Source organism: Kuraishia capsulata, genomic scaffold, assembly GCF_000576695.1.
Source record: "Kuraishia capsulata CBS 1993 genomic scaffold, Kuraishia_capsulata_scaffold_2, whole genome shotgun sequence".
NCBI classification, from domain to species: domain Eukaryota; kingdom Fungi; phylum Ascomycota; class Pichiomycetes; order Pichiales; family Pichiaceae; genus Kuraishia; species Kuraishia capsulata.
Genome location: NW_019172951.1, coordinates 107,481 through 132,254, shown reverse-complemented (window position 1 = coordinate 132,254; position 24,774 = coordinate 107,481). Strand labels below are relative to the sequence as shown.

Here is a 24,774-nt window from a genome sequence, read left to right as displayed (position 1 = left end):
AGCTGGTAGACGAGCGTAGACGAGGCTAAACGAGCTCAAAATCGCAAGATGCGAATTTCCTCGAAATTCTATCAACTTACCTCCAATTGGGGATATATCCAACTAGACTTGCAAAATGAGCCAGGTTTTCGAGAAAAATTCAATTCCAAGGAGAACTGGCAGATCTGGCTAGAGTGGTTTTGAGAGCGGGAACGAAGGCTTGAAATTCTAACAAGCGGCAATCTCAGACCAGAGCGGAAAAGGCCTTTTCAGGGGAAAGAGAACGGAAACAGGTCGGCAATAAACACACCCACACAGAAACGGAAGTATAACCTCGAAAAGTCGCGCGCTGAAGTCGTTTGTTGAAAAGTTGATTTGAACGTTTTCCCACTTTCTCTCTTCCATCACTTAAGATTCTCGTGTCTCCTCTTTGTTCTCGAGGTCGTGTCGGCGTTAGGTTTGGTGGTGCACTACGGCGCGTAAAGCAGCAACCTAATTGGGATAACCGACAGATGTGTGCGGCTTAAGCTCTACATGAAAAAATACACATAATTTTTTGGTTTTAAGCGAGGGCTAGATTACAACTTCAGCAAGGCACCTATTTCAAGCTCAACAGCTTGACGTCAAAGGTCAGCTCAGAGTTGGCTGGAATGCCTGGCAATTTCTTGGATCCGTAAGCCATGGAGGCTGGCACGATGATTCTTCTCTCACCACCAACAGCCATACCGGCAACACCGACATCCCATCCCTTGATAACCTCACCCTTTCCGAGGCCAAATGTGAATGGCTTACCAGAGGTGTTCTTGTCAAAAACCTTACCGTTCTTGAGCTTTCCGATGTAACGAACACCAACCTTGTTACCGTTCTTGGCGACTGGGCCGGATCCGGTGGTTCTGTCCTCAACAACAACACCACCAGTCAAGGTCTTGGTTGGGAATTTCTTCTCCTTCTTCTCCTCCTTGGCAGCTGGGCCAGTTGGGCCTTGTTCCAACTGCTCGTTGAACTGAACAACCTTCTCTTTCTTAGTGTCCTTCTTAGCTTCCTTCTTGCTCTTCTTGGTCTCCTTGGTTTCCTTGACTGGCTCTTCTTCGATTTGACGCTTCTTAGTGTCCTTCAAGGCCTTCTTGGGAGCATCCTTCTTCTTCTGCTCCTCTTCCTCGATGATTTCCTCGATTCTTCCCTCGACGTCCTCGACGTCCTCAAGGTCGTCCAGGTCGAAATCCTCGCCCTCCAACAGCTCGTCTTCGTCGGGGGTCAGGTCGTAGTCGTCAGAGTCGTATTCTTCGTCGGAATCAGAGTCGCCAAAGTCCTCAGAGTCGTTGTCATATGGGTGCTCGACGTAGTTACCGGTCAGGTGGACGGCATATGAACCAGTGACGACAAAATACACTTCGTCATCAGCGGTGATAGTCAGATCAAGAGTCTGTTGGAATTGGGATTTTGGGCTAAGGGTGCAGACAACAAACTCCTCAACATCGTCATCTTCGTCATCATCTTCGTCGGATCCCTCTTCGGAGTCCTCGTCGTCCTCTTCGTCGTCCTTCTCTTCGGCCTTCTCTTCTTCTTCATCTTCAGCACTCATGTCAACGTCGTCAGCTTCGGAACCAGAGTTCTCGGAGTCCTCGTCGTCATCATCGCTGAACTCGTCTTCCTCAATATCACCGAAATTGATGGATCTCTTCAGGATTCTGAGGGTAGATGGCTCATCTCTCTCGTCAACTGACTCTGGATCGATAGCAGCCAAGGTCAATCTGATGGTGACTGGGAAGTCCTCAGAAAGAGCTGGCTGGGGGTCAAAAGGATCCAGCTTCAAGTTATAGGCGGCTAAAGGCAAAAGTGCAGACATTGTATGATTATATGTGTATCTGGATTAGTTGTCGGGGAGGAGAAAGAACCTGGGAACGTGCTAAATAAATATGTAGGAGATGGCTACTTGCCTTTTCAGAAAATTTTCAAATAAAAAGAAATCTGCGATGGATTTGAGCCGGGTAATGGAAAATAGAGAAACTGGGTAGGGAACGACAACTTTTGAAGAGACCAGAAGGTGGAGTTTATGAATTCAGCAAGGGTATATCTATCATGTAGCATTTTCTAGTTTTCAGGCCTGGAGGGAAACCTGACCATCGGACAAGTATCTACACGTTATCTCGTTAACCAATGTGTTTAATTCTTTTGTGTGTCTATGTATTTAGAAAACCATAGAGTGTGGCTTGTCACCCTTCTTCAAGGAGAAAGAAGAGGCCAAGTATTGCTTCAACAATGGGGTCTTCTTGATCTCACCAATCAGGGCTTTGTCGACAATCTTTTGGTCTTCCACTCTCTCGGACTTGATCTCCTTCTTGGCACCTTCTTCGAAGAACTTGGCCTCAGACTTGGCCGACTTGGCAGCCTTCTCTCTGGCAAAGTAGGCAACGTCAAACTTGGACAGCTCCAAGGAAGCAACGTCAACCTTGGTGGAGGTGGCGATGGCGTATCTGGCGTTGACTCTTCTCAATGGAACACCGTTGATCTTGAATGGACCGGTGACCAACAAGGTGTTGTCTTCTAAACCCTTCAAGTAAACAACTCTCTTTCCTCTGAAACGGCCGGCAAGGAGAATCAAAACGGTACCTGGAACGATCGATTTCCTCAATTGTTGTGGGCGGGCAGCCTTTCTAGCCTTCTTAGGAGCTGAGACTTCTTCAGCCTTGTACCACTTTGACTGTTGGGGGTTAGTATTGAGTACTTTGTTAACAAGTTCTTCTAGAGCGACCTTTGGGTGGCAATTTGAGGAGGTAATAGCGTTGCATCTAGGACTGTCGAGCTAGGAGAGCGTCACTTGAGCTGGTGCAGTATCTTTTCACTTTCTTGGATCGAGGGTTCTTCACTTTTCACATCAACAGTCATATTTGTAAATCATTGTAAACTGGAAAGTATGAAAGCATGCATTTTTCCGCTCAAAAAACGGGCTGCTCCAGATAACCAAGCAAATTTCATAGCCACTAATTCCTCAAGTCTTTCTTCCTTGACATGTTGTAAAGTTTTCACCACCTATGCTCAGACCGTCAAGCCAACTTGGTCCGCCCCTAAAATAGCCATACCCTGGCTTTTATCAAACTCTAGACAAGATCATAAAAATAACATACTGCAACCATGTTGAAAATGTAATATTGTATAGGTTTAGAAACGACACAAAAACAACTATGCTAGGTCCACAACACTCTTTTCACAGTGAGAACCCACCTCGAGCGTCCAGCAAATAGTTGATATGCACACTACTAACATTGGCTGGTTTTTTTCTTTCGCCCGTTCCGGTCAGAAGAGCTGGCCGCAGCCTGGTTATTCGTGACAGACTATACGCCTACAAGCGTAAACAGCAGCATCGAAATACCCAATACGGAATAACGCAGTCACATTCAAAAGAACGATTAGATCTCCCGATAAGAAAATGGTAGAGCCACACTTGGGAAGGTGCATTACTGATATACGAGATACTGATAACTTTTGTGATTGTTCTTGATAAAAATTATACTCGGTACATTTGTTCGCCTTTTACTTCATTGGCGTGACCCGTAGTTGAATGTCACGACAATGTCACCAATCTCGTTGCTGATTGGCACCTTGATCTCCTCTGTCTTACCGGAGATATCTTTCAGATAGACTTCCCCAGAACCCAATGTGGTAGACTTGCCAAAAGTATGTGATTCCTTCAAGGAAAAGATCACCTTCGCAGTTGGAGGTGCCTTGAAAGAGCTGGACTCATGCCAAACAAATGGACCACCAGAAGAGTTCCTAACGGCCCTAGTTTTGTAGATATCCTTGAGCTTAGAAGCTTCAATACTGACTTGGACCAACACATGTGACCTCGAGGTGATACCAATTCCTGTGAGAATGCTCAAACGACCAGGAATGACGTCAGCACCGGTGAAACTACTGGCGTAGCTTCCATGCGAATACTGCGAGGCACTTCTCGAGTGGCCGTTAATGCGAGTACCACTAGTAGCACCCGATCTGATGGAAGAAACGTCTTGCATCCCGAGGGGAATTGGAGGAGCATCGAAACTGTTATCAGCACTGCCAGCCCCCAGAGTTGGCGTATCGTCAAATTCATCCACCTTCTTCTGATGTTTGGATTTGAAAAGCCCTTTGACTAGTCCCCCACCTGAAGAACCGATGGCACCAGCTGCACCACCAACGACTCCTCCAACAGCACCTGTAGCACCAGCGACGAGCTTCACAGGAGCACCAGCCACCGATCCAAGATCGAGACCAGAACTGGCACCAATTTTGGGTCTAATGTATTTGGGTGTGAACACAGCGTTGAATCTGACAGAACCCTGGGTGTTCAAATTGGCCTTGAAGACTTGGCTCTTACCAGGCGCTAGGGCCTCAAGGTTCAGCCTAGCCTCTCCAAGGAAATCATTCTCACCAGCAAAGTCCCAATCAAAAACGGCCGCAATAACGCTAGATCTCGCTCTGGAAGGAACTGGAATGTCAACCGACTCGTTCCACGTTGGACTCAACGTCTTCTTAACCACCTTTGTCTCATAAGCCTCGGTGCCATTGACCAAAATCTTCAAAACTGGGTCTGATTTTCCATTCGAGTCGGCTGCCTTCAAATCAGCAGCATCAAGAATCTCCAGGTGCAAAACTCCTGTGTCTAACATGGTTTCCGAAACAGGAAGTTTCACTGCGCTTGGTACGTACTCAAACACGAACTTCACATGACTTCCACCCACATTGAGAGTGAAGGATGAACCGTAGTTCTTCTTCAACAGATCCAAAAGGTTGAAGCTTTCCTCGGAAAGAATGTCCTTCTCTGTCTCGGCAATGGCCTTCTTGGTCAAACGCACTATGAGCACCGCATTTTGCAAGTCTCTCACGAAGGCTTCACCAACATCAGTTGAGGCCATCCTGCGGCCTGTGGCTCTTGGCGAGATATACGATGGAAAGGGCTGTTCGTCCAAAACACACGAAACATAAAGATCTGGACTGGTGAACTGGCCTCCCATGACGGTAATACCAAGCGTTCCAGAGTTGTAGGAGAGCAGCTCTGAAGGCGATAGTTGCAGTTTTGTTGGCTTTCTGGTCTCCTCTTCGTCCTCTTCTGGGACATACCATTCGTACTTCTTTGGGTTCTTCTTGAAGTCTTCGGCCATCTCCTGCTGGGCCTTTTCTTCTTCGAGCTCTTTCTCCCTGGCTTCTCTGGCCTTCTCATTTGCTGTTTCGACTTCCTTGATAGTCATCGAAGGGAGCGAAGGATAGAAGGACACAGAGTAGAAAACTTTGCCCTTTGGACCCTTGTTTGGCAGTGAAAGAGTGACATGTTGCTCGGTCTTTGAGCCCTCGTACGCCAAAAAGTTACCACTCCCTGACTTCTTGAGATAAGGACTGAAATCAATCGAAGCGGATCCGAGAGAACGGTCTTTGCCAGTGGTTTCCTTATCCATAACCTCAAGACTGGCAGTTTGACTCTGGGAAAAGATCGGAATGTAAATCAAATCCTCAAAAGTAGGGTTCAAGGACGAAGGGTGAACCACAGACTTGTACTTGAGATGCCCAGAAATGAAGAGTCTGAAGTAAGGATCCACCTTACCGATAGTTTCCAAGTTGCGCAGATCATCAGCACGTCTGATATGGAGTCTGGCAACACCAATAGGAGCAAAGAAAGAGGCAGTTGCAACATCCGCAGTGATTCCAAGAGGTTTCCATTGGGAATCGACTCTCAGGGTTCCGAATGGGGCAAACTTGACAGTGTCAATAAACACCAGATCGGATATGGAGCCCTCCCATTTACCGATAACAGGCTCACCAAAGGCAGACCCATCTCTGACCACAAGTTTGACTTCGGCAAGCGACTTGGTGGCCACAAGATGCTCCAAAGTCTCACCGAACTTGGGCTCATTGGTCTCTTTGGAAGCTCTGGTCGTCAGCATAAGTTCACCATTCAGATAGACTTGCACATAAGCCGAAATTTTACCAAATGGAGAGTACGAGGGGTCAAAGTTCTTACCTTCGTGAAGAACAATCTTCAAAATACCGGACTCAGAGTCTGGAGCAGCTGACTTGGAGCCATCTTCCAGAGTGGCACCTTCCAGGACTGGAAACCAGCGCAGGTCACAGGTCAAGCGACCAACTTTCCTGCTGCTCTTGGTGAGGTTTATAGTCTTATTGGTGATCACGTCTTTCTGAAGCAAATCGGCAAGCTCGAAATCAGCAGATCCAATGAGCTTATCGTCGCCATCATTGAAATCCTGGGCCTCAATGTTCAGTTTCTGTTGCATGTTGTTAATAATAAGATACTTGACCTCGTTGAAGCATGGGGAGCTGGTTTTGGCTTTAACATCAGTCTTGTGGATCTTGCTAGGGGCATCGTCAGTGAAGAACGAGATATATGGATTGCACTCGTCTTTGGTCTTTAAGTCCTCTGCATATTTGACGGTTAAAGCAACACATCCAATGGCAGTAGGTGCGTTAGCAGCCATTATCTCTTCAACATCGATATCCAAAGAGTTGGGAGCATACAGCATTGGCCTCAAAGTCGAATGGATCAGACCATTGACGAATGAAGAAAGACCAGGCACAAAGGACATGATATCCAGACCCAAGGTATCACCACCAACGGGCTTGAGAGCATAGTCAATACTGGGTGGTTCCAAGAACATGACTGAGACGGACTTCACGTGGGGAAAGTTCTGGCCAAATCTCAAGGTGATTCTCATACGACCAGTAAACGACATGTCCTCGACCAAAATTGGAAGGGATTTGGAAACGAAACCCTTACCAATTCTGACACCAAGCGCAACCTTGGGGTCGACCTTCTTTTTGATCTCGTTTTTGGTCATGTCGTCGGTATCATTCGGAGCAAATCCAAAAGCCCAGTCCATTTGAACTATATCCTTACCCAATTTTGTGTAAGATTTGATACTTTCAACTTTGGGGGCTTTCGAACCGAGAGTGAACTCATCAAGACTCAATTCGTCAATACCGAACCCTGGGGCCGCATCTTTCAAAGCCTCATGAGCTTGCTGCAACACCATCTCAGAAAGAGCAGGCATGTAAATAACCCAAAATTTTGCCAGAAAGTCATTCATCCAATCCATAGTCTCAATGGTGTTTTCCAGGCGATCTGCAGCACCAATACGAGCCATATCGTCACGAAGATTGCGGTTGAACCTCCTGAACTCGGCACGATACACCGAAGATGCACCGAAAAGTACGAAAACCAACGCCAAAATACCCCCTCCAAAGCGAGCAGCAAACCACGCAAAGAAACAAGTCCCAATCACCAAAGATGTGTTCCAGTACAAGTCAGAATAGTACTTGTCCATGATGTATCTCTGCAGAAAGGCAGTTTGCTGCTGCAGAAAGGTCGAGGAATCGCTATCTCTTGGGGTAAGCGTTTTTTTGACATTAGTGTCGTTGAAGAATCCAACTTCCTGCCATTTGAAGTCAAGTGCCTGGAAAATAGGTGTTAGACATAATTCTGGAAAAAAGTGCTTGTTTTCGCGAGATGCCTATAGCCGAGACAGGTCCCGGTTAAATGCACCACCACATCGTTGCTAGCGCAACCAAAAGTCCGAATATTCGAATAAAATTAAAACTTACACTAGCAGTGCTCACTTTGGAATTTGCTGGTGTCTTCTCGTCCAAAACTGTCGAGGATTGACCGTTTTGTAGCTTGTCTGGTATAGCTGATCCGTTAGGGCCATCAACCAGTGGCTTCTTTTCTGCCTGGAACGCGCGAGCGGTCACGTTAGCCTCTAGAAATGGACAATACTCCAAAGAGTATATAAACCGAACAATTCACTTACTAAACTCATTTTCAAAACAGACTATACTCAACAGTAAAATCGAAAGTGAATTGGACCAGATACGATGAATCCTTAGTCTTGAAAGCAAGCTCTGGTGCGGGCTTGGAATTTCAGTTACGTATCTGTGAACTTGGCGCGCACACTACGTAGGTCTCAGCCCCAACTTCTGAAAATTCATTGATACTATGTGATGTTTTATTTTGTGGCGATATACCATGGTGGAAAAAATGCCGTTCGGAATATGCCTCCTATCACGTGGACAAAGGATTGTTCAGGGATTTGACCAAATCCTTCTGTTTCTTGAGCACCAGACACCAGGCCTGTTTGCTTATTACCTCTTCCCCAGGCAAGCTCTGTTGGAGATCATTCAACAGGATAACACTGAAATCACCACCAACACGGCCCAAACTCTGGCAACAGTAGATAACCTGTAGCAGCAAGCCATCCTTCACGGACTTCTCCGTTATCATTGGCAGAGACTCCCTGAGGATTGCGGAAAGGCGCGATATCACGGCGCTAATGAATGAATAGAGTAAAGTCTTTGTAGCTCTTGAAATCACCTGCGAAGAACCTTCCTCGGGGAAAACCGAGTCGTATGACATAAGCGTGGCAAAGCAGTATTCTCTGATCACCTCAATGCTCCTTTTTAGGTACTTTTCCATCGAGTTGGATTGTTTCAACGGAGATAGCACATCCAGCTCGTTCATGATAAACTGGTATCTTGATTTCAGGAATATCTGCTTCAATTGCTCGTTTCCCATAGAGTTTGCGGACCTGTTATCATCATCAACGTTCAGGGGCCCTATTCTTTTCAAATAAGATATGATCTTTATTATGCTCGTCTGCTTCAGGTCTGCGTTCAACAACCTTATCAGACCCACCTGCATTTCCTTAACCTCTCTTTTGATGGCCATTTCCACCTGTGAAATAATGGCGATATCCGAGTATCTGATCGCCAGTCTTCTCACGTGCGAGGCTATCTCAACACATTCTGCATAATGTCCCTGTTTGACACATGCATTTGCCAGAGCAGGGAGTTCCAAAATATCCATAATCCCGTCCATGTTCTTGAGCACTATGAAAGAGGATTGGGAGTTTGAAGCTTTGGAATCCGCTAGACCAGTAAAATCTTTCCAACCTATCGACTCATCATCATCTCCCCTGTGTCTTGCGTCGATCTCATGCGTTTCGACCTCATCCTCTTCTCCGTCCTCGTTCTTATCTTCATCTTCATCTGATTGGTATCTGCCAAAACTGTTGCGTATCGTTTTCACACTCCCACTAAACTCACCCTGGAATACATTGAACACATTTTCGACCTGAGCATTGGTTTCCAGCACCAGCGAGATGTTTGAGGTGAGTGTGTTCTTCAGCTGCTGGACAAGGGTTCTTTGCTTGTTGTCCAATTCAGCAACTTCCTCGATCAATGTTTTGGAGCTCTGCTCGGAATCCAAAGAGGGGGGAACCGAAGTGGCCAGAAGCAGATCCGAGTCCTTTCGCGACAGCAATTCGTTCAAAAACACCAGTGATTGCTGCTTGTACTCCTCTTCAGACAGCAGGTCTACGATGTTCGGAGCAACATCTTTCGCCAACGTCTCCAGCAACACACCTATATTGAGCAGGTTGTCAGAAGAAGGCGCTACCTCGGCGCTCATTGTTCGCAAAGGAGGAAAGACAGCAATTGATATGGATCGGTGATAGTGAATACAGTTACGACAGATCGACACCAAAGGGTCGTGTTGATAACCACAAGGTTAGCAGCCCCGACACGCGCTCCCACGACTGTTGGCTGCTTAGTTAGCTGTACAAACCTCCTTGGCCTTCCAATACCTGATTCCAGCTTAATATATTCCAAGAAGACCCAATTGAGTTTCGCCACCATGGAAGGGCTCTATTTTAACATTGATGCTGGATTCATCGAAGGAGTTGTGCGCGGATACAAGTCTGGGCTTTTAAGCTCGGCTCAGTACATTAACCTTACTCAATGTGACACCCTGGAAGATCTCAAACTCCAGCTTTCTGCTACCGACTACGGCAACTTTTTGGCGAACGTGCCAAGTCCGCTGGCTACGTCGGTGCTCCAGGAGAAAGCGAGCCAAAAACTGTACGAGGAGTTCCATTATATCAGGGCACAGGCCACAGAGCCATTAGCCAAGTTCATGGATTTCATCACCTATGGATACATGATCGATAACGTGGCATTGATGATCACAGGAACAGTCCATGAGAGAGACAGGGCCGAAATTTTGGAAAGATGTCATCCGCTCGGTTGGTTCGACACTTTGCCCACGCTTTCAGTTGCCACGGACATCGATTCGCTGTATTCGACGGTGTTGATCGACACCCCATTGGCACCATATTTCAAGGATTGTCTGAGTGCAGATGACTTGGATGACATGAACATTGAAATCATCAGAAACACGCTCTACAAGTCCTATTTGGAGGATTTTGCCAACTTCTGCTCCAAATTGCCATCTCCCTCGGACGAGATCATGCTGAGATTACTCAACTTCGAGGCAGATAAGCGTTCCCTCAATATCGCGCTGAACTCACTGGGGACAGAATTGACCCCAGATGTCAAGGTGAAACTACTGCCCTCTCTGGGAAAGCTGTACCCCACGTTCCAGGTGCAGCTATCCCGTGTTGAAGACATGGAGAGCTTGAAGGGGATCGTTGACAACGTTTTGGAGTTCAAGGACTTCTTCGACACTTCAAACGAGAAGACACTCGAAGACCACTTCTACCAATACGAGATGGCATTGTGCAGGGATGCGTTCACGCAGCAGTTTACAATCTCCACCATTTGGGCTTGGATAAAATCTAAGGAGCAGGAGATCAGGAACATAACCTGGATTGCCGAATGCATTGCGCAGAACCAAAAGAATAGAATCGACAATTACATCTCTGTGTTCTGAGCCAACAATGAGGAGACTGTGGGTCTGGTATCGATGAAAAAAGACAACGGCTAGCTTGAATTTGATAGTTTCGGTCCAAATGAATGCAGTCAGCTTGGAGCTGCCTAGAATTTACATAATTCGGTTAGCCTAATGGGTTGAATATCGACACAAGTTATTAACTGGTTGGTATATAAAGAAACAATCATGACACAAAAAAACGTAACACCGCGAATAACCTTTTGGTATGGAAAACTAAACGACAAGCAGAAGAAAAGCAGCATTGAAATAAAATAAACAGGGTCGTAAAGGGGAGCACGTATAAAAACGAGACTCTAAATGAGTGTATTTGGGGTAAACAGGGGGTTAAGCTGGTGTTGGAGTGAAAATGTTCGTACTCTCATAAAACAACTTCGACAATCTCATCGGTTGCGGAAACCTTCAAGTACGCAGTTTTGGTACCGGGACTTTTCTCGAAAGGCTCAACTGGGTTCCCTTGGTACTCGTTGATCCGTGGACACTGCGAGAGATCCAAGTGACGCAAACTCTTGGAGTTGGATAGCAATGTGTCAATGCCCTGTCTAGTGACACGGATACACCCAGTGAGAACCAACTTCTTCAGATGGGGCAATCTCGACAACGATACCAGCGAGCTATCAGAAACAGCAGAACCACAGAACGACAGATTCAGAACGCGGATGTTCTTACAACAAAGATACAAGATGGCAATAGCGTTGTCAGAAAGAACACAGCAGAATGTGAGGTCAAGTTCCTCCAGATTGGGTGAGGCAGTGGCTAACGAGGTTATGGCAACATCGCTCAAAAAGGTGCAGTCTCTTAGCACCACCTTTCTTAAGCGTGGAAACTTCCAATTGGACCAGTACGAAAATCCATTGTCTGTGATGGTGGTGCATCGGGTGAGATTCAACTCCTCGAGCCTGTCGCTAGCATTTTCAGCCAGCGATAACATGGTTCTGTCTGTGAGATATTTGCAATATGATAAATTAATCTTCGACAACTTAGGACATCCGATTTGGAGGGTGGATGACTGGGAACTTGAACCAACCAATCTTTCTATGACATCAACTCTGACTTTTCTGCAGTTGGCAAGGTCTATCTCAACAAGATCGGAGCCAACACTGGGAACACCCAGATCCATTATGGCCATAGCAGAGATGTTCCAATTGTCCCTCATCCTCAAAGTCTTGATAGAACCACGAATACCGATCTCGCTGATCATGTAGGTGAAACCTTCGTCTGTGATATGGTGACAATTGGATATGTCGATGACCTGCGGTCTTGATCCCACAAAGTTGGTAATCCTGATGAGCGAGGCGTCATCTATCTCGCGAGAGTAAGGTGTCAAGTCCAGGGTTTGACAAAGATTGGAAGCCAAGTACACCATCTGCTTCCAATGACGACTGACAGAGGCACATCTGGCCAAGGTCTTGAGGTCAAGATACTCAAATATCTTCAGCAATAGCGAATCGGGAAGCGGCCCGGCAGAAAGAACAGATTTCCTTCTTCCCGTTCCGCTGACAGAGTTGATCCGCAATCTCTGAGCGTAAGGTGTATACTGGAAGTTAGCCCGAGTTGGCTGGAACTTGTCCAAAGAGTTCACAGAGGGATCCATAGAGGAAAGTGAGAACTGCTGCATTTGTTGTTGCGGTTGTGACTGCATCTGCGGCGTGAAAACGGGTGAAGACATAGACAAAGGCAATGCAGGCCTCTGTGGTCTGAATTTGGGATCCTCTTCGATATTAGACATGGACGTTGAGGACGAGGAAACAGAGGAAAAAACAGAAGATTGAAAACTTGCTGATGGGAGCAGTTTCGGTCTGGATAGCGGGTCTTCTTCGTTAAGACTTGGTTCATCAGAACCCGTAATGTCCTTGGGACCCGAATCCTCATAGTTGCGGTTCCAACTTATGCTGTTGAACAATGGCTCATCGTGCTCATTATGCGCAATAAGAGAATCCACGGTAATTCTATCGAGCAAAGAGACCTGCGTAGAATGTATCATATTTCCAACAGAGTCATTGTTGCGCAGTCTCTCCCCAGCGGTGGTCTTCATATCCTCAGCGACCAATGGAGATCTTCTACAAAGATCTTCAAGAGTGTCACCTCTGACAACGAGCAGCTCACACTGTGAAATTGCCCTGATATCTGCGCTTCTGGCTTTGGTAGTGGACTCCTGCTCAGACAACGAGGATAAGAATGCCATTTCTCCAAAGTATTTGCCAGGGCCTAATCTCGCAAATATACGATTATCGTTTGAAGGGTCAACAACTTCGACCTCTCCAGAAACGATAAAGAAGATATCACGACCCATATCACCCTTGCGCAGAACGTACTGAAAAGTGTTGCATTTGATCATCTCCACACTCAGAGCCAGTTCGTGGATCTGGTCAGATGGAAGCGTCTTGAAAAGGGGTAGACTTCCAAGAAACTCACGAACCGAGATGGAATCATCCACGTTGTCCCTCAAGGGCGAATTTACCACGGGCTGGTTCGAGTGACCTATATGACTGAGATGCGCGAGACGGTGGCTGGGATGCATTAAAGGGAGCGAAGGGCCAGGCAGAGAAGGACCAGGAACAAGAGCTGACTGTATGACTGCATCTGAGGATACACTGGGCTTGATCATGTTTGAAACCACAGTGCTGTTATTGCCTCTAACATTAGCAACTGCTCTGGTAGAGGGAGATGGTGTATTCACAGTCTGTGCAATGAAACTTGCTCGCCTTCTTTTCTCCTGCATTGCAAGTCTTTCCTGGCCTTCATCACGAATGAGTCTCTCGATGGCGGGGTAATCCGGCAAAACGGTATTCAACGACTCCTTAGTCAAAACTCCAAGCAGAACCTTTGTCCTGGCCACCACCGTAGCCGTTCTTGGTCTGTTGAAAAGAATACCAATTTCACCAAAAAAGGAACCGGCAGTCAACTCTGCGTACGTAGACTCACCGTCGGTTGACGTCACTCCAACAGAACCCCTCAGGATCCAGTACATCGACTTCGCGGCCTCACCGCTCTTGACAATGTCCTCTTGTGGGTGAAATTGTATCAGCTTCAACGACCTTCCGACAGCGCTCAGGAAGGCAGGTGGAGCATTAGCGAATAGCGGGAACGTCCGCAAACGATTTATGAGCTCCAACGGTATGGCTTTGTAGCTCGTGGAGTCGTAGCTTTCGTCGCTTTCGTCATCATCATTCTGATCCTCGGCAGATCCCGTTTTCATTAATTTATTGTCTAAAGACTCCATTTTTGAGCCTTTCCGCTTGGTAGCCGAAGTATCAGGTTTCCGTGTGAAATCTGGTTGTGAATTTTCATCGTGTAGTCTTCGTTCCTCGTCATCTGCAAGTGGAGAGCTTATGGACGGCGTGAAACTTGACCTTTTCTGGAACTTCATCGTTGAAATTAAGAGCTCAAAAATTTGAAGCGACTTAGAGCAGGACAAGATTCCTCAAGAAGAAGACAGATGGAACAGACAAAAGAAGGGACCAATTTTTAGAGGCGGCCAGACAGAGTAAATAAGCGCCGGTGTCGGTGTTCTTCAAACGGCTGCTTCCTCGTGGAACGGGTATACGAAGCTCCTTCTATGTTCCTCTTCGGCCCTTGGCTTCTTTGGTGTGGTTTGGTGCCTTTGCTGGTTTGTTCGCTTTTGTTCTTGCTTGTTCACCAACTCTCAAGCATGAGTACAAGCAACTTTGCGATCTCCTTGGGTGTGCAAACGCAAATTATATGATATAGATACCAAATTCAAAGTCCTTTTTGACTAAAGACTTTCAGAAAAAACGATATCGAAAATAGTATTTGCCGAAAAGAGGCGAGTAGATGGTCGAAGCCTTGTTAAAAGAGAGGATGACAACGAGAGTCTGGATGTGTAGATGGTGTAGGGAGTAGTGTCGGTAACTAATTCAGATTTTAGCGCGCAACGTAGAAGATTCACTTTGTGGCTTGATAGAAAAAATTAAGCTCTGTGAAAAGAAAAGAGTCAATAGAACAAAATTTGAGGCATGTATAGAGAAAGCAATTGCCGATCGTGTGCATCTAGAAGATCTTCGAAAAGGCAAATTTAGTGCTGTCTCGGTTGCCGTGAGGCGGAAAGCAAATCAGAAATTCCGCTTCAGCCGGTCGCAGTGGCCCCTCTTAGTAGGAATTTATGTAGGTACACGCAGCATTGCTTGGCGAAATGTATTATTTACTCGTCATTTGTCCTGAAGCGAAAGACAGCCAGAAAGACTCACGGGAAAATCCTGCACCAAAAAACGCAAAAGAGTTCCGTATCCGGGCAGCCGAGTAAAGGACATTGGTCTTGTACAGGTTTACAGAAGTCCGGATCGAACGGAACCCGAAATCTATATGCGTGAAAAATTAGCTAGCATTTTATGGGATGAGGACAGGGTCTGTAGAGAGGTAAAGGTTTTTTTTTTTGGCAAGATACTGTATATAACACACTCACTACAAGATCACATCCCGGAAGACGCAAGATGCGGCCCTTTGAAATACTAGTGTCAAGGTTATGCACGATGTACATGGGCGTGCGCACTGGGAATTTCATTGGTTCTTTCACGCGCTTTCCTTGCTATTATAATTTTTCCAGCAAACTCTGTGTACGACCCATGTCGGCCTAGTGTGTCGGATCACCAAGTTGCATCTTATCTGGAAGATAAATAATATAGATACGCAACGTCAGCGATAATGTATTCTTTAAGACCATCACGTCATCCAGTGTAGTCGGAGGGGAAGCATACGGAGTTTTGTGTGTGTCTCCTTCATATGAGGGGAAAATGTTCTGTAAGTGCATATAGTTAGGTGGTCACATGGTCTGGAATTTGTCAATCTCAAATAATTTAGCGCTTTTTTTTTGAATTGTACGACCATGCCTTTTTGCTTACCCCACATTCTTGGTTACCGGCATGATGTCATGCAATGGTTGTGTGCATTACATGGTCAACTATGACCACCTCGCAGTAATTCAGATATCCCGGAGTTTCTCGTGTTGGTTGCTCCCGGTGAAAATTGTTAGTGACTAGGGAGCGGAGTTCGGGATTACTCCGCATTCAGAGAACATACTCACGTCTTCTATGCACATATGACTATATGAGTATATGACTATATATTTGACCTTGACTTCCCACATTTCTGCAAATACTTGCAGCATTTAAATTTTATCACCAACACAATGAGACTCCCACAATTATTTAACTGGAATCAAGATGACAAACAGGAGGTTAATAAGCTGACCCACGAGGTCAACGTCCTCAACTGGCACGTCAAACATCTTGAAAATATGCAACCAATGCAAATGCCAAAAGCACAGACTCAACCCATGTCGGACACACATTACGGAGACGCTCTTCAAAGCATGTCAGAGTCCTCATCGAGGAGGGGTTCAGATGTTTCCACAATGTCCATTCCACCGCCCACTGTTGATCACTCAATCGCTTCCTCGCCTCCAAAGACACCGAGAAAGTTTGGTCCTCTGGATGAATGGTGCGTTTTTTTCTGAAACAAGAGATTTTTTGATGCCCTTGCTAATATCAACAGTCTGGTCTTTTATTGAAGTCTGATAGTGAAGAGTGAACCCAAGAGGTGGATCAGTCTATACTTCAACGCATATGGTGGGAAGACAATACCAAACTATACTATTCTCGAATCTGAGATTTCACGCATACCCTTTTTTTAGTAACCGCATCTAATATTCAACCATCTAATATTTCAGACAGTGTAGACGTATTCGCTGTGTGATCCAGTGTATCTCTCATGTGAAGAGAGCGTGCACATGTAGCCTGACTCCACAGCCATATTCTCGTAAAGTAAGTCCCTCGACTCCAAGAATTGTGTTTATCTGAAAAATGCAACCTTACGTAGAAAACGACGGTAAGGTCACCACCAACCTGTCGATATCACTAGTGAAGGGCTCACTACCAATCACCTGACCGGCTCTAAAATCCACAGGGCTCAACGCGTTTTTCACGACGTGGTTGACATAACAAGAAGTATAGATCTCATCCAGCAAAAATTGCATATCTTCTAATTCTGGATCCGTTAATAAACAGAACTTGAGTCCAGATCCCGTCTCTTTGAAATGGCATTTGAACCTTAGGGTAGAGAAGCTCTTGAGCTTATTTTGCTTGCTCAGATTCTGTGATATATTCTTCATGGAAAAAATCGTTCCAAACAACAGTTTGGCAGTGTCTTTGGCATTGTTGACATTCACCAGGCTGCTTTTAGACTTGTTGTCCCACTCTCTGCTGTAGATGCAGTTTGCTATAGGCGTTAGTCAGAGGTTAATAATTCCCAAAGAGCCCATCACTTACAGTGTCTATCAAAGATCCAGAGGGAATATATGGCCATTGTGCAAAAAAAAAGAGTAATTTCAGGGTATGAATTGAATGGTTTACTCGAGAGAGCGAGGAAGGTGTTCTTCAAGTGCGATCTGGATTGTATTGAGACTAGTGTGGATCAACGCATACTGGTCAAGGCTCATAACCAAAACGGAAGATAATTAACAAATCAGCATTAAAAGTCCCCTCAAAAAGCAGAATTCTTATTATATTTGCTCTTTTTTTGAAATTTTGTGCACTTAGTACCAGATTGAATAAAAGCGTGTATATTTTCCAAGATGCTCTAGCATGCGTAGTTGTTTAGACTCGCCGTGTGCAGTCTTCTTGCTTCCTATCGGATCGCTGCCAACTTTTCCAGTAGCTTTTCGTGCCATTGTCTCTCAAAATCTGGAGACAAAGACATTGCAAGAGACTCGAAGGTGGGAAAAAGATCGGATTCCTTTGGTACCTGCGTACCCAAATGACTCCTAACAAACCAGCCATTCTCACAACAGTATATCTCAGCGCGGTTTTTAATAGACCTACCCTTGGGACCACCAGAAGCAATTTCACAGCTTATAAATGACCCATGGTCGCCTTCAGAATGATATACCAGTTTATGAAAGAACGCATTGTATTCGTCAACTGCCCCTCTCAGCTCATCATCCATTGTCAACCAGTGTAGATGCAGCGAATTCCAGAACAAAACCCAGATCACTCAAGAAATATAGTTCTCTGATATCTATCCAGACATTAATTTGGGGATTAATCCAATGGCTGAATACGACAGCTATGGACGTTGTTGCATTCAGGATCGTGTCACGTGGGGTATCTTTGGTCTTTTTGGGTTATGAGCACCAATCCCAAATTTTGCATCCGACTTCCTCAACAGTTTCCATTCAACGACGACAGCTATCTCATACACACCCTACTCAACGCTATACTTCACAGTCAAAATGTTTACGAGGCGGTTTTTCAGTGTGCTGACTCCACTCAGAGAGCAAACTCGTGTTTGGGGCGAGCGTAATGCCATATCGCCTTTGAAGAGATCCATCAAGGTGTTGGAAACCGAGGCCGCTCCACAGAAGATCGTGATTGACCAGAATTTTGTGCAAAAATTCAACGATTTGAAGACATACGATCCATTTGATTTCTCTATTGCTGGTATAAAGCTACAGAAGTACAAAAAGTCGCAGGAATTTGAAAAGAGAAGACAGGTTTCTGGTTTCAACTCTAAAAACGTGAATCCATTGGATTTCTATTGTCTTCCTTCCACTCTGTCAAACTTTCTGCGTCCAAATGGAGATATACAGCCCAGATCGGAGAGCGGTTTGAGTGCTAAGAAACAAAGAGCACTTTCGAAGGCGGTGAAGAGAGCGAGAAAATTAGGCTTTCTGTCGCCAGTGGCCAGAGACGGTTCGAGGCTGCTGAAACATTTGGATTGAATGGAATCCCATGTCATGTATATAACCAAAATCACAAATGAAATCATTACCGCATCATATGGCGTATTTGCTGCGTTCCGTTCACTTCAAAAGGGATGCATCCGGACCCCTCAGTCTAATATAAACGTCCGTTCCATGGCCATATATGGTTTGAACATCCAGGTCACCACCAAATAGTTCAACATAGATCCTACTTAAAGGTAACCCATATCCCATTCCTGCAATAATATTGACGGCACCGTTTCCACCAATGTTGTTCAAAGTTTTGTAAGAATCGCCAGCCTCTTCTGAGTCGAAGGTAGTAAAACTGTACTCGAACAATCTCTCCATAGCCTCAGGAGGGATACCACCGCCTTTATCACTAATCCGGATCTCTAGAACGGTATCAAGATGTTCATTTTCCTTCAAATTCTGATAGTCTTTAGCTACCAAAGTGATCTGAATGGGAGCCAACGATTGGGACTCTATGAGGGCCCTTGCAGAGTTCTTGAAAACCTCGTTCAGAACATATTCAAGATGAGAAGGAATAAATGGGAAGAATACTTCCGCATCAATGCCATCAACATTTAGTTGAGGCTCGTATTTCGTGAACGTGGTAGTACCATCACTTTTGATGATGAAGGTCTCGACTTGAACTTTAACTCGTTCATCGTATTTCAGTAGGCACATCCCATTCACAAAATCGATACTCTCACGAATAACCTGCATCACATCTAGCTTCTTATCGACGACGCCAATGCTTCTGAGAGCCCCACTGTCGATATCGGAGTTGCTCAACGGAGCCAACTGAGCCGAAAGAGACATGTGATGGTTTGCAACCAATCGCATCATGATGCGCTCCTTCAGATGGTTATCCAGGAACTCTGCGCCGTTGAAGAGATTCAAAGGAGCTATTTCCTCGAACCCCTTGGACAAAACCGTGAGGTTATCTGTGTGGATATCAATAGACTTTTGGAGCACACCAATGAGCCTTTCGTTCTGTTCCAAGCTAGACAGCTTGAAAGAATCCAGTTGTAATTTCGAATCATCTCCTTGAACAGAGGCCACAAATTCGAGCAGTACCTTCAAGGTCTCGAGGTAGGCGTCATATATCTCGGCAATGTTAGGGTTCAGCACCACAATGTATGGCAACTGTCTGAACACTTTCAATCTGGTAGCAATCAATGTCAGCATATCCATAACAGTTTCGTTAGCATTCTGGAGGATCATGAGCTCCTTGTTGTGTTTGGTAGCGGTGTTAAACTTCAGCAGGTCATTCAATGAGATCTCAGGCAGAGGCTTGTTGGATGATTCATAGATAATGCTTTCCAGCGAGGAACGGATCTGGTGCTGTCTAGTGATGTCTTCATGTGATGATAGAGGAATGTGAGAGCTTGAATTGTGCCTTTTCCAAGTGTGCCGTATGTACTGCTGATGGTGCTGCTGCCTCAAGCGTAGTCCCGATCGTATGGAAACCAGGATTGGAATACGCCTTCCGAAAACACCAGAGACACAGCTTCTGGCATGCAATGACATCGTGGCTCCAGATCTGAATATATATATATGCCAAATATCACTTTTGTTTGTTCGTAAGCCCTGTGCGAGAAGAAAAGAGTCATAATCGGCTGGCATCGCCTATCAGTCTCTCCACAATGGGGTATTACGTGGGACACACAATTAGCAGCCGCACGTAAGTCATTGATACTACGGGCTACTTGATTGGACGGGGATCGTCAACGTATCTCTACGGTTTATTATCGCGAGAAACTCTTGATTTTCAGTCAACTCTTCTGCCAGTTCTTGCAAGGGCAACGTCAGAAGATGAAGAATTCCGGGAACCCAGCATCTTGCGGGGTAATGGGGGAGGAGGGGCTCTTTTGCGAGGCTTAGTAGAACTGCCGTTGGATGAGTTGGATGTGATGGAAATCGCATCGTCTCTATCGTTCAGCATGGTGGCATTGTGATATCCCATGCTGGCTGCCACCTGCGGCGAATCAGGCATATCCATCCCCGAGTTCGAAGAAGAAACCGAACTGAAGCTTTTTCTAAGGAGATCCCCCTCATCAGCAAACTTCAGAGCTCGCAACTCCAGACATCTTCCGGAAAGTCTCTTCGTAGATTCAGCACTCTCTTCAGCACTGTTCAAGTACCTCATTACTTCCACCAAGCTCTCCTTCTTGTAGCTCTCGCTTTTCAAAACAGAGAACATCAGCATAGGGTAGATCACCCTCAAGTATGTGTTGATCAAGGCCTCGTCCTCGACCAACGACAAATCGTTCAGTTCCCTAAGAAAAATGTCTACCAGAACCTTCAGGTCGTTCAGGTAGAACCATTGGCATGTGGACGATGTGGTGAATACCATGTAAAGCACCTTCAGCATGAGTATCTGTATTATATGGTCCTTCTCCCTGTTGAAATTGAGCATGAGACACTCACTAAAGTTCCGGAAGTTCGTTCCCTCTATCATCGCATTGAATGCTTTGTTGGGAATCCTCTCCGCCTCTTCTGAACTGTAAAAAGAAACCATATACTGTTCATTCATTACCAGCAGCAGCTTAAATTTCAGAAAGTTCAATTCGTCTTCGTCTCTCGTCGAAATAGTCAGCGACTTGAACAAAAACTCCAGAAAACAAATGTCCACTGCTGCCAAATCTTCCGAGCTTATGGTCGAGTTCTTGCAGATTTCATAGAGCAACTCCAGGAAGTTGGAGTATGTGCTATAGTATGGATTCTTGATCGCGTCACTGTATTCAGGCAGATCCTTGAGTTTCTCCTTCAACTTGCAGTAGCAGGTCAATGTCTCACATATCGTTATGAACCCCTGGAATTCTTCCAGTACCGTCATTATGCTGTTGTTGGCGGTGTAGTTGATGTACAGGATCCAGCCTATCGTCCGCACCATTCGCTGGTTCATGTTTAATGTCTCTTTGATCTCAATCTCGTGTCCCACTCCCTTATCGTATTCTATTCCCTCGGCCAAAGTCAAAGCGCTCTGGGCTATGTAGTTCAGCAACGAGAGTAGCTTCCTGATGCAAAAGCCAAGATTCTCTTGGTAGTACGAGCAGTCTATCAACAGCTTTGCTGCACTGTAATGAAATGAGTCAACTCCTCCTTCAAACAAAGAGCCGATTTCCTCGGAATGCGTGGTACACAACGAGATGTACGAAACAATGATCATGTTCATCTCGTCCGACGAGCAACTGTCCGGCCTTATCGTGACATACTCCCCGGTATTCGGATCAAAGTACACTTTGCTGTACAAAACCTCATTAGCCATATCCCAGAACCCATCTACTGTCAGATGGCTTTCTTCGCCATCTGGCATCTCTGCAGAGGCTGTTGACATTTCCTGGGGGGTTGTGACCAAGTCACAGCTGATCCTCAATCCCTGGCGATCACGGTGTTAGTCCACTCAACCGGGTGAACAAGCAAAGTATTCAAACACAGTGCGGAAGACAACGCAACTATATTTCGGAATACGAGTTTTCAGCAATAAAATGGCGTGGTTTCGGCGTGTATGTTAAAGAGTCATGTTACGTAGTGTGACGAAACTCGTGATGATGTCAGGTTGTGCGGCGGCTAACTTTTGGGAGTCTTCCCACTTGCCCCATACTGCAGAGTTAGAATTTACAGGCACAGACAACAATATTGGTGTTGTTGACAGGGCAGCTACAGGCAATGCTAACAATATTAAACAGAGTGAGTAACTGAAACGTGCTGAGTTTTTGTGAGATCATTAATGGTGACATGCTTACTTACTCCTTAACCAGGCGTATCAGCTGGAGAGTGATGCCGAAAGAGCCACGCTGCGGGGAGACATCTCTAAGGCAATTGAATACCATGAGAAGGCATATGAGGTGTTGAAAGAATTCACAAAGGAGACCGAGGGTCCTGGGCAAAAGGAAAACGGACTTGATGAGGACTTTGGTGTTACCAAGGCGATTCATACTCTACTATCCCAGATCGATAGGCGTATGGAAGAATTGAGGAAAGTGAAGAAACTGCGCGAACGGCCGTCAACCCAGAACCTGGAAAGAACACCGGAGAAGACGAAGCAGGCAGAACAGGATAAATCTTCTGCTGATATGTTGATCAACCAGATAAATGTTCTGCTAATAAAGAACCTGAACGTTGATCTCACCGATAAGTCTTTGGGGCAAATCGAATTGCCAGCAGAGCTACAGGTTCAAGATTTACAGCACAAATTGAGGATTATTGGTCTTTCTGATAGCAAGAAGAAGAATCTGTCGCTTGAGAATGAAATGCTTACAAAGCTGAATGCTTACTACCAGTCGCAAATCCACACCCAGAAGACCTTCATCGTGGAACTGTATGAGCTATTACTGAAATCATCGAGCCAGGGCGTTCCATCCATTCCCCACTACAAAGAGGAGTACAAGGTCATTATTGGTGATCTACAGCAAAAACTGAGCGAGGTTGAAAAGGATAAGGTGATTTTGGAAAGCCAAGTGGTTAAACTCAAGGAGAGGTGGAATGGGTTGGTCGAAAGTGCTCGCAAGAGGAAGGAACTTGATAGAAGAAAAGCACCCGATTCAAGCAGTTGACCTTGAGGCATGTACAATCGTTGATTAGTTAATGTTAAATGATGGGCGTGATGACATGGATTTTTGAAAATTTCCTTAAAAAGATCATCATTATCAAATGGTCATGATCCAATTACTTGATTCAATGTCGCGCTACCGGTTAACGAGAATATAACGATAGCACTCATTTGAGCTGCACTAGAATTTTCTTCTAAGCGGCCTTGATACCACTCATCATCTCCTCTTTGTTGATGAGATGCTCGATAGTCTCGATGTGCTCCAACAGCTCATCAACACTGGCACTCCAATCATTCAACAGCTCGTTCTCGGACTTGTTCTTGATAAAGCTAACAATCTTCAAAGGTCTGTTGATTCTGGCATATATGACTCCCTCATTCACCATGGTCGTGATGTTAGCCTCAACCTCAGCTTGGGGCAGTTGGAGCAGCTCGGTGAGCCTTTCTAGGGTGATGTTCGAGTAATATTTTGCAATCACCCGCAAATTGTGTTCAATGATGCGTTTCTGCAGGTCTTCCCAGTGAAGCTTACCTTTTTCAGTGGACTGGTCGAAAGAAGCGTTCTTGAACAGTTCAGCAGAGTACGAGTCACGGAATGCGTTCCATCTCATCAGCTCCTGCGTGGTGAAAGATTTCACCAGCTCAGACTCCATAGGCAACTTGATCAGGTCTTTGTCCAGCACAACTCTGCTGATTAGATCGTTCTGAAGATTGCTGTATGGCGCGAGAATCACGAAATGGACAGTTCTCGCTAACACCTTTAAGCTCTCCTCCTTATTATCAGAAATCAGAGGTATGCTGTAGATGGAAAGCAAGTATTTCACAATGTTAATGTAATCGTTCTCTTCCAGAGCAATCTCAATCACCAAGTTGTAGTAGTGTAGTTTGAGTTCTGGGAACTTGTCTAGTGACTTCACTAGAATCTTTCTGCTCAGGATCTTTGCAAATGAATAATCTCCCTTTCTGTTACACAATTCCACCTGGTTCAAGATGAATTCAATCTTCTCCTTTATTTCCATCGATCCATAAGTCTCAACCTGAAGCTCACAGAGGACCTTCGTAGCCTTGTCCAAGTCATTCTTGGTGTTGAGCAAGATGTCTGAAAGAATCTTAGTAACCCTTGCCCTTTCTAGCTCAACGTAGATTTTGTTCTCCGTGATACTGCGAATGTTCTCAATAGTCTCTACTTTGACCTCTATATCATCAATCTCAGCCAGATGTTCTATAACCTGTTGGATCATGACCTGAACGGTATTTTTGAGCTGACCATGTTTTTTGGACAACAACGTAATCTGCTCGTTCAACAGAGACCAGTCCCTCTCATTAGCAAGCAAATCTACTAGATACGCCACAATCCTTTTGGAAGAAGCAAGATCAGAAGCCTGTCTGGTCTGCTTTTCAAGGAGTAGTAATTTATCCAGCGCAGTTTTGTAATCGCTCTGTTCGACGTGTTAGTTCGTGTCATCAAACCCCCATAGTGCGCATCAACATACCTTGGCCAGAACCTCAATTTGAGGGAACTGCTCATCCAGAGTCTCGGTGAAGTCTTTCTCTGCCTTTAAGGGTGCTTCTCTGGACATTGTTCGATTGTTCTATCCTGAATACTAAAAATGTTGAAGGTGAACGCCAAAGTGCCTTGTCACGGCAGTGGCAACTGAAGGCCATCTGGCAGAGGTTGGGAGCGATGCCCCAACCAAACGGTTATGAGCCGTTGTTCCCATAGCCCCAGACACGCTAAAGCCTTTATGACAGACGCATAGTTGTAATGTCTAATAATCAGTTCTACTACGACTA

General features: G+C 45.5%; 14 protein-coding genes across 14 annotated transcripts; 4 read left to right on the top strand and 10 right to left on the bottom strand.

The window, feature by feature from the left end:
- Positions 1-577: 577 nt before the first annotated feature.
- Positions 578-1,825, bottom strand: KUCA_T00001347001 (uncharacterized protein; the record flags this gene model as incomplete). Its single annotated transcript, XM_022603516.1, has 1 exon — positions 578-1,825. One exon carries the CDS (start codon positions 1,823-1,825, stop codon positions 578-580), a length of 1,248 nt encoding a protein of 415 aa, XP_022457390.1.
- Positions 1,826-2,167: 342 nt separating this feature from the next.
- Positions 2,168-2,865, bottom strand: KUCA_T00001346001 (uncharacterized protein; the record flags this gene model as incomplete). The annotated part of the gene is made up of 2 exons (XM_022603515.1): positions 2,168-2,680; positions 2,854-2,865. 2 exons carry the CDS (start codon positions 2,863-2,865, stop codon positions 2,168-2,170), a joined length of 525 nt encoding a protein of 174 aa, XP_022457389.1.
- A 650-nt stretch (positions 2,866-3,515) lies between these two features.
- Positions 3,516-7,781, bottom strand: KUCA_T00001345001 (uncharacterized protein; the record flags this gene model as incomplete). Its single annotated transcript, XM_022603514.1, has 2 exons — positions 3,516-7,418; positions 7,773-7,781. 2 exons carry the CDS (start codon positions 7,779-7,781, stop codon positions 3,516-3,518), a joined length of 3,912 nt encoding a protein of 1,303 aa, XP_022457388.1.
- Positions 7,782-8,023: 242 nt separating this feature from the next.
- KUCA_T00001344001 (uncharacterized protein) lies at positions 8,024-9,427 on the bottom strand (the record flags this gene model as incomplete). Its single annotated transcript, XM_022603513.1, has 1 exon — positions 8,024-9,427. The coding sequence occupies one exon, from the start codon at positions 9,425-9,427 to the stop codon at positions 8,024-8,026; it is 1,404 nt and encodes a 467-aa protein (XP_022457387.1).
- A 225-nt stretch (positions 9,428-9,652) lies between these two features.
- On the top strand, positions 9,653-10,687 carry KUCA_T00001343001 (uncharacterized protein; the record flags this gene model as incomplete). Its single annotated transcript, XM_022603512.1, has 1 exon — positions 9,653-10,687. The coding sequence occupies one exon, from the start codon at positions 9,653-9,655 to the stop codon at positions 10,685-10,687; it is 1,035 nt and encodes a 344-aa protein (XP_022457386.1).
- Positions 10,688-11,066: 379 nt separating this feature from the next.
- Positions 11,067-14,075, bottom strand: KUCA_T00001342001 (uncharacterized protein; the record flags this gene model as incomplete). Its single annotated transcript, XM_022603511.1, has 1 exon — positions 11,067-14,075. The coding sequence occupies one exon, from the start codon at positions 14,073-14,075 to the stop codon at positions 11,067-11,069; it is 3,009 nt and encodes a 1,002-aa protein (XP_022457385.1).
- Positions 14,076-15,851: 1,776 nt separating this feature from the next.
- Positions 15,852-16,178, top strand: KUCA_T00001341001 (uncharacterized protein; the record flags this gene model as incomplete). The annotated part of the gene is made up of 1 exon (XM_022603510.1): positions 15,852-16,178. One exon carries the CDS (start codon positions 15,852-15,854, stop codon positions 16,176-16,178), a length of 327 nt encoding a protein of 108 aa, XP_022457384.1.
- Positions 16,179-16,532: 354 nt separating this feature from the next.
- Positions 16,533-17,026, bottom strand: KUCA_T00001340001 (uncharacterized protein; the record flags this gene model as incomplete). Its single annotated transcript, XM_022603509.1, has 2 exons — positions 16,533-16,939; positions 16,990-17,026. 2 exons carry the CDS (start codon positions 17,024-17,026, stop codon positions 16,533-16,535), a joined length of 444 nt encoding a protein of 147 aa, XP_022457383.1.
- Positions 17,027-17,347: 321 nt separating this feature from the next.
- KUCA_T00001339001 (uncharacterized protein) lies at positions 17,348-17,665 on the bottom strand (the record flags this gene model as incomplete). The annotated part of the gene is made up of 1 exon (XM_022603508.1): positions 17,348-17,665. The coding sequence occupies one exon, from the start codon at positions 17,663-17,665 to the stop codon at positions 17,348-17,350; it is 318 nt and encodes a 105-aa protein (XP_022457382.1).
- A 286-nt stretch (positions 17,666-17,951) lies between these two features.
- Positions 17,952-18,440, top strand: KUCA_T00001338001 (uncharacterized protein; the record flags this gene model as incomplete). Its single annotated transcript, XM_022603506.1, has 1 exon — positions 17,952-18,440. One exon carries the CDS (start codon positions 17,952-17,954, stop codon positions 18,438-18,440), a length of 489 nt encoding a protein of 162 aa, XP_022457381.1.
- Positions 18,441-18,521: 81 nt separating this feature from the next.
- KUCA_T00001337001 (uncharacterized protein) lies at positions 18,522-20,051 on the bottom strand (the record flags this gene model as incomplete). Its single annotated transcript, XM_022603505.1, has 1 exon — positions 18,522-20,051. One exon carries the CDS (start codon positions 20,049-20,051, stop codon positions 18,522-18,524), a length of 1,530 nt encoding a protein of 509 aa, XP_022457380.1.
- Positions 20,052-20,196: 145 nt separating this feature from the next.
- On the bottom strand, positions 20,197-21,765 carry KUCA_T00001336001 (uncharacterized protein; the record flags this gene model as incomplete). The annotated part of the gene is made up of 1 exon (XM_022603504.1): positions 20,197-21,765. The coding sequence occupies one exon, from the start codon at positions 21,763-21,765 to the stop codon at positions 20,197-20,199; it is 1,569 nt and encodes a 522-aa protein (XP_022457379.1).
- Positions 21,766-22,097: 332 nt separating this feature from the next.
- On the top strand, positions 22,098-22,984 carry KUCA_T00001335001 (uncharacterized protein; the record flags this gene model as incomplete). The annotated part of the gene is made up of 2 exons (XM_022603503.1): positions 22,098-22,118; positions 22,190-22,984. 2 exons carry the CDS (start codon positions 22,098-22,100, stop codon positions 22,982-22,984), a joined length of 816 nt encoding a protein of 271 aa, XP_022457378.1.
- Positions 22,985-23,174: 190 nt separating this feature from the next.
- On the bottom strand, positions 23,175-24,560 carry KUCA_T00001334001 (uncharacterized protein; the record flags this gene model as incomplete). The annotated part of the gene is made up of 2 exons (XM_022603502.1): positions 23,175-24,419; positions 24,474-24,560. 2 exons carry the CDS (start codon positions 24,558-24,560, stop codon positions 23,175-23,177), a joined length of 1,332 nt encoding a protein of 443 aa, XP_022457377.1.
- Positions 24,561-24,774: the final 214 nt, after the last annotated feature.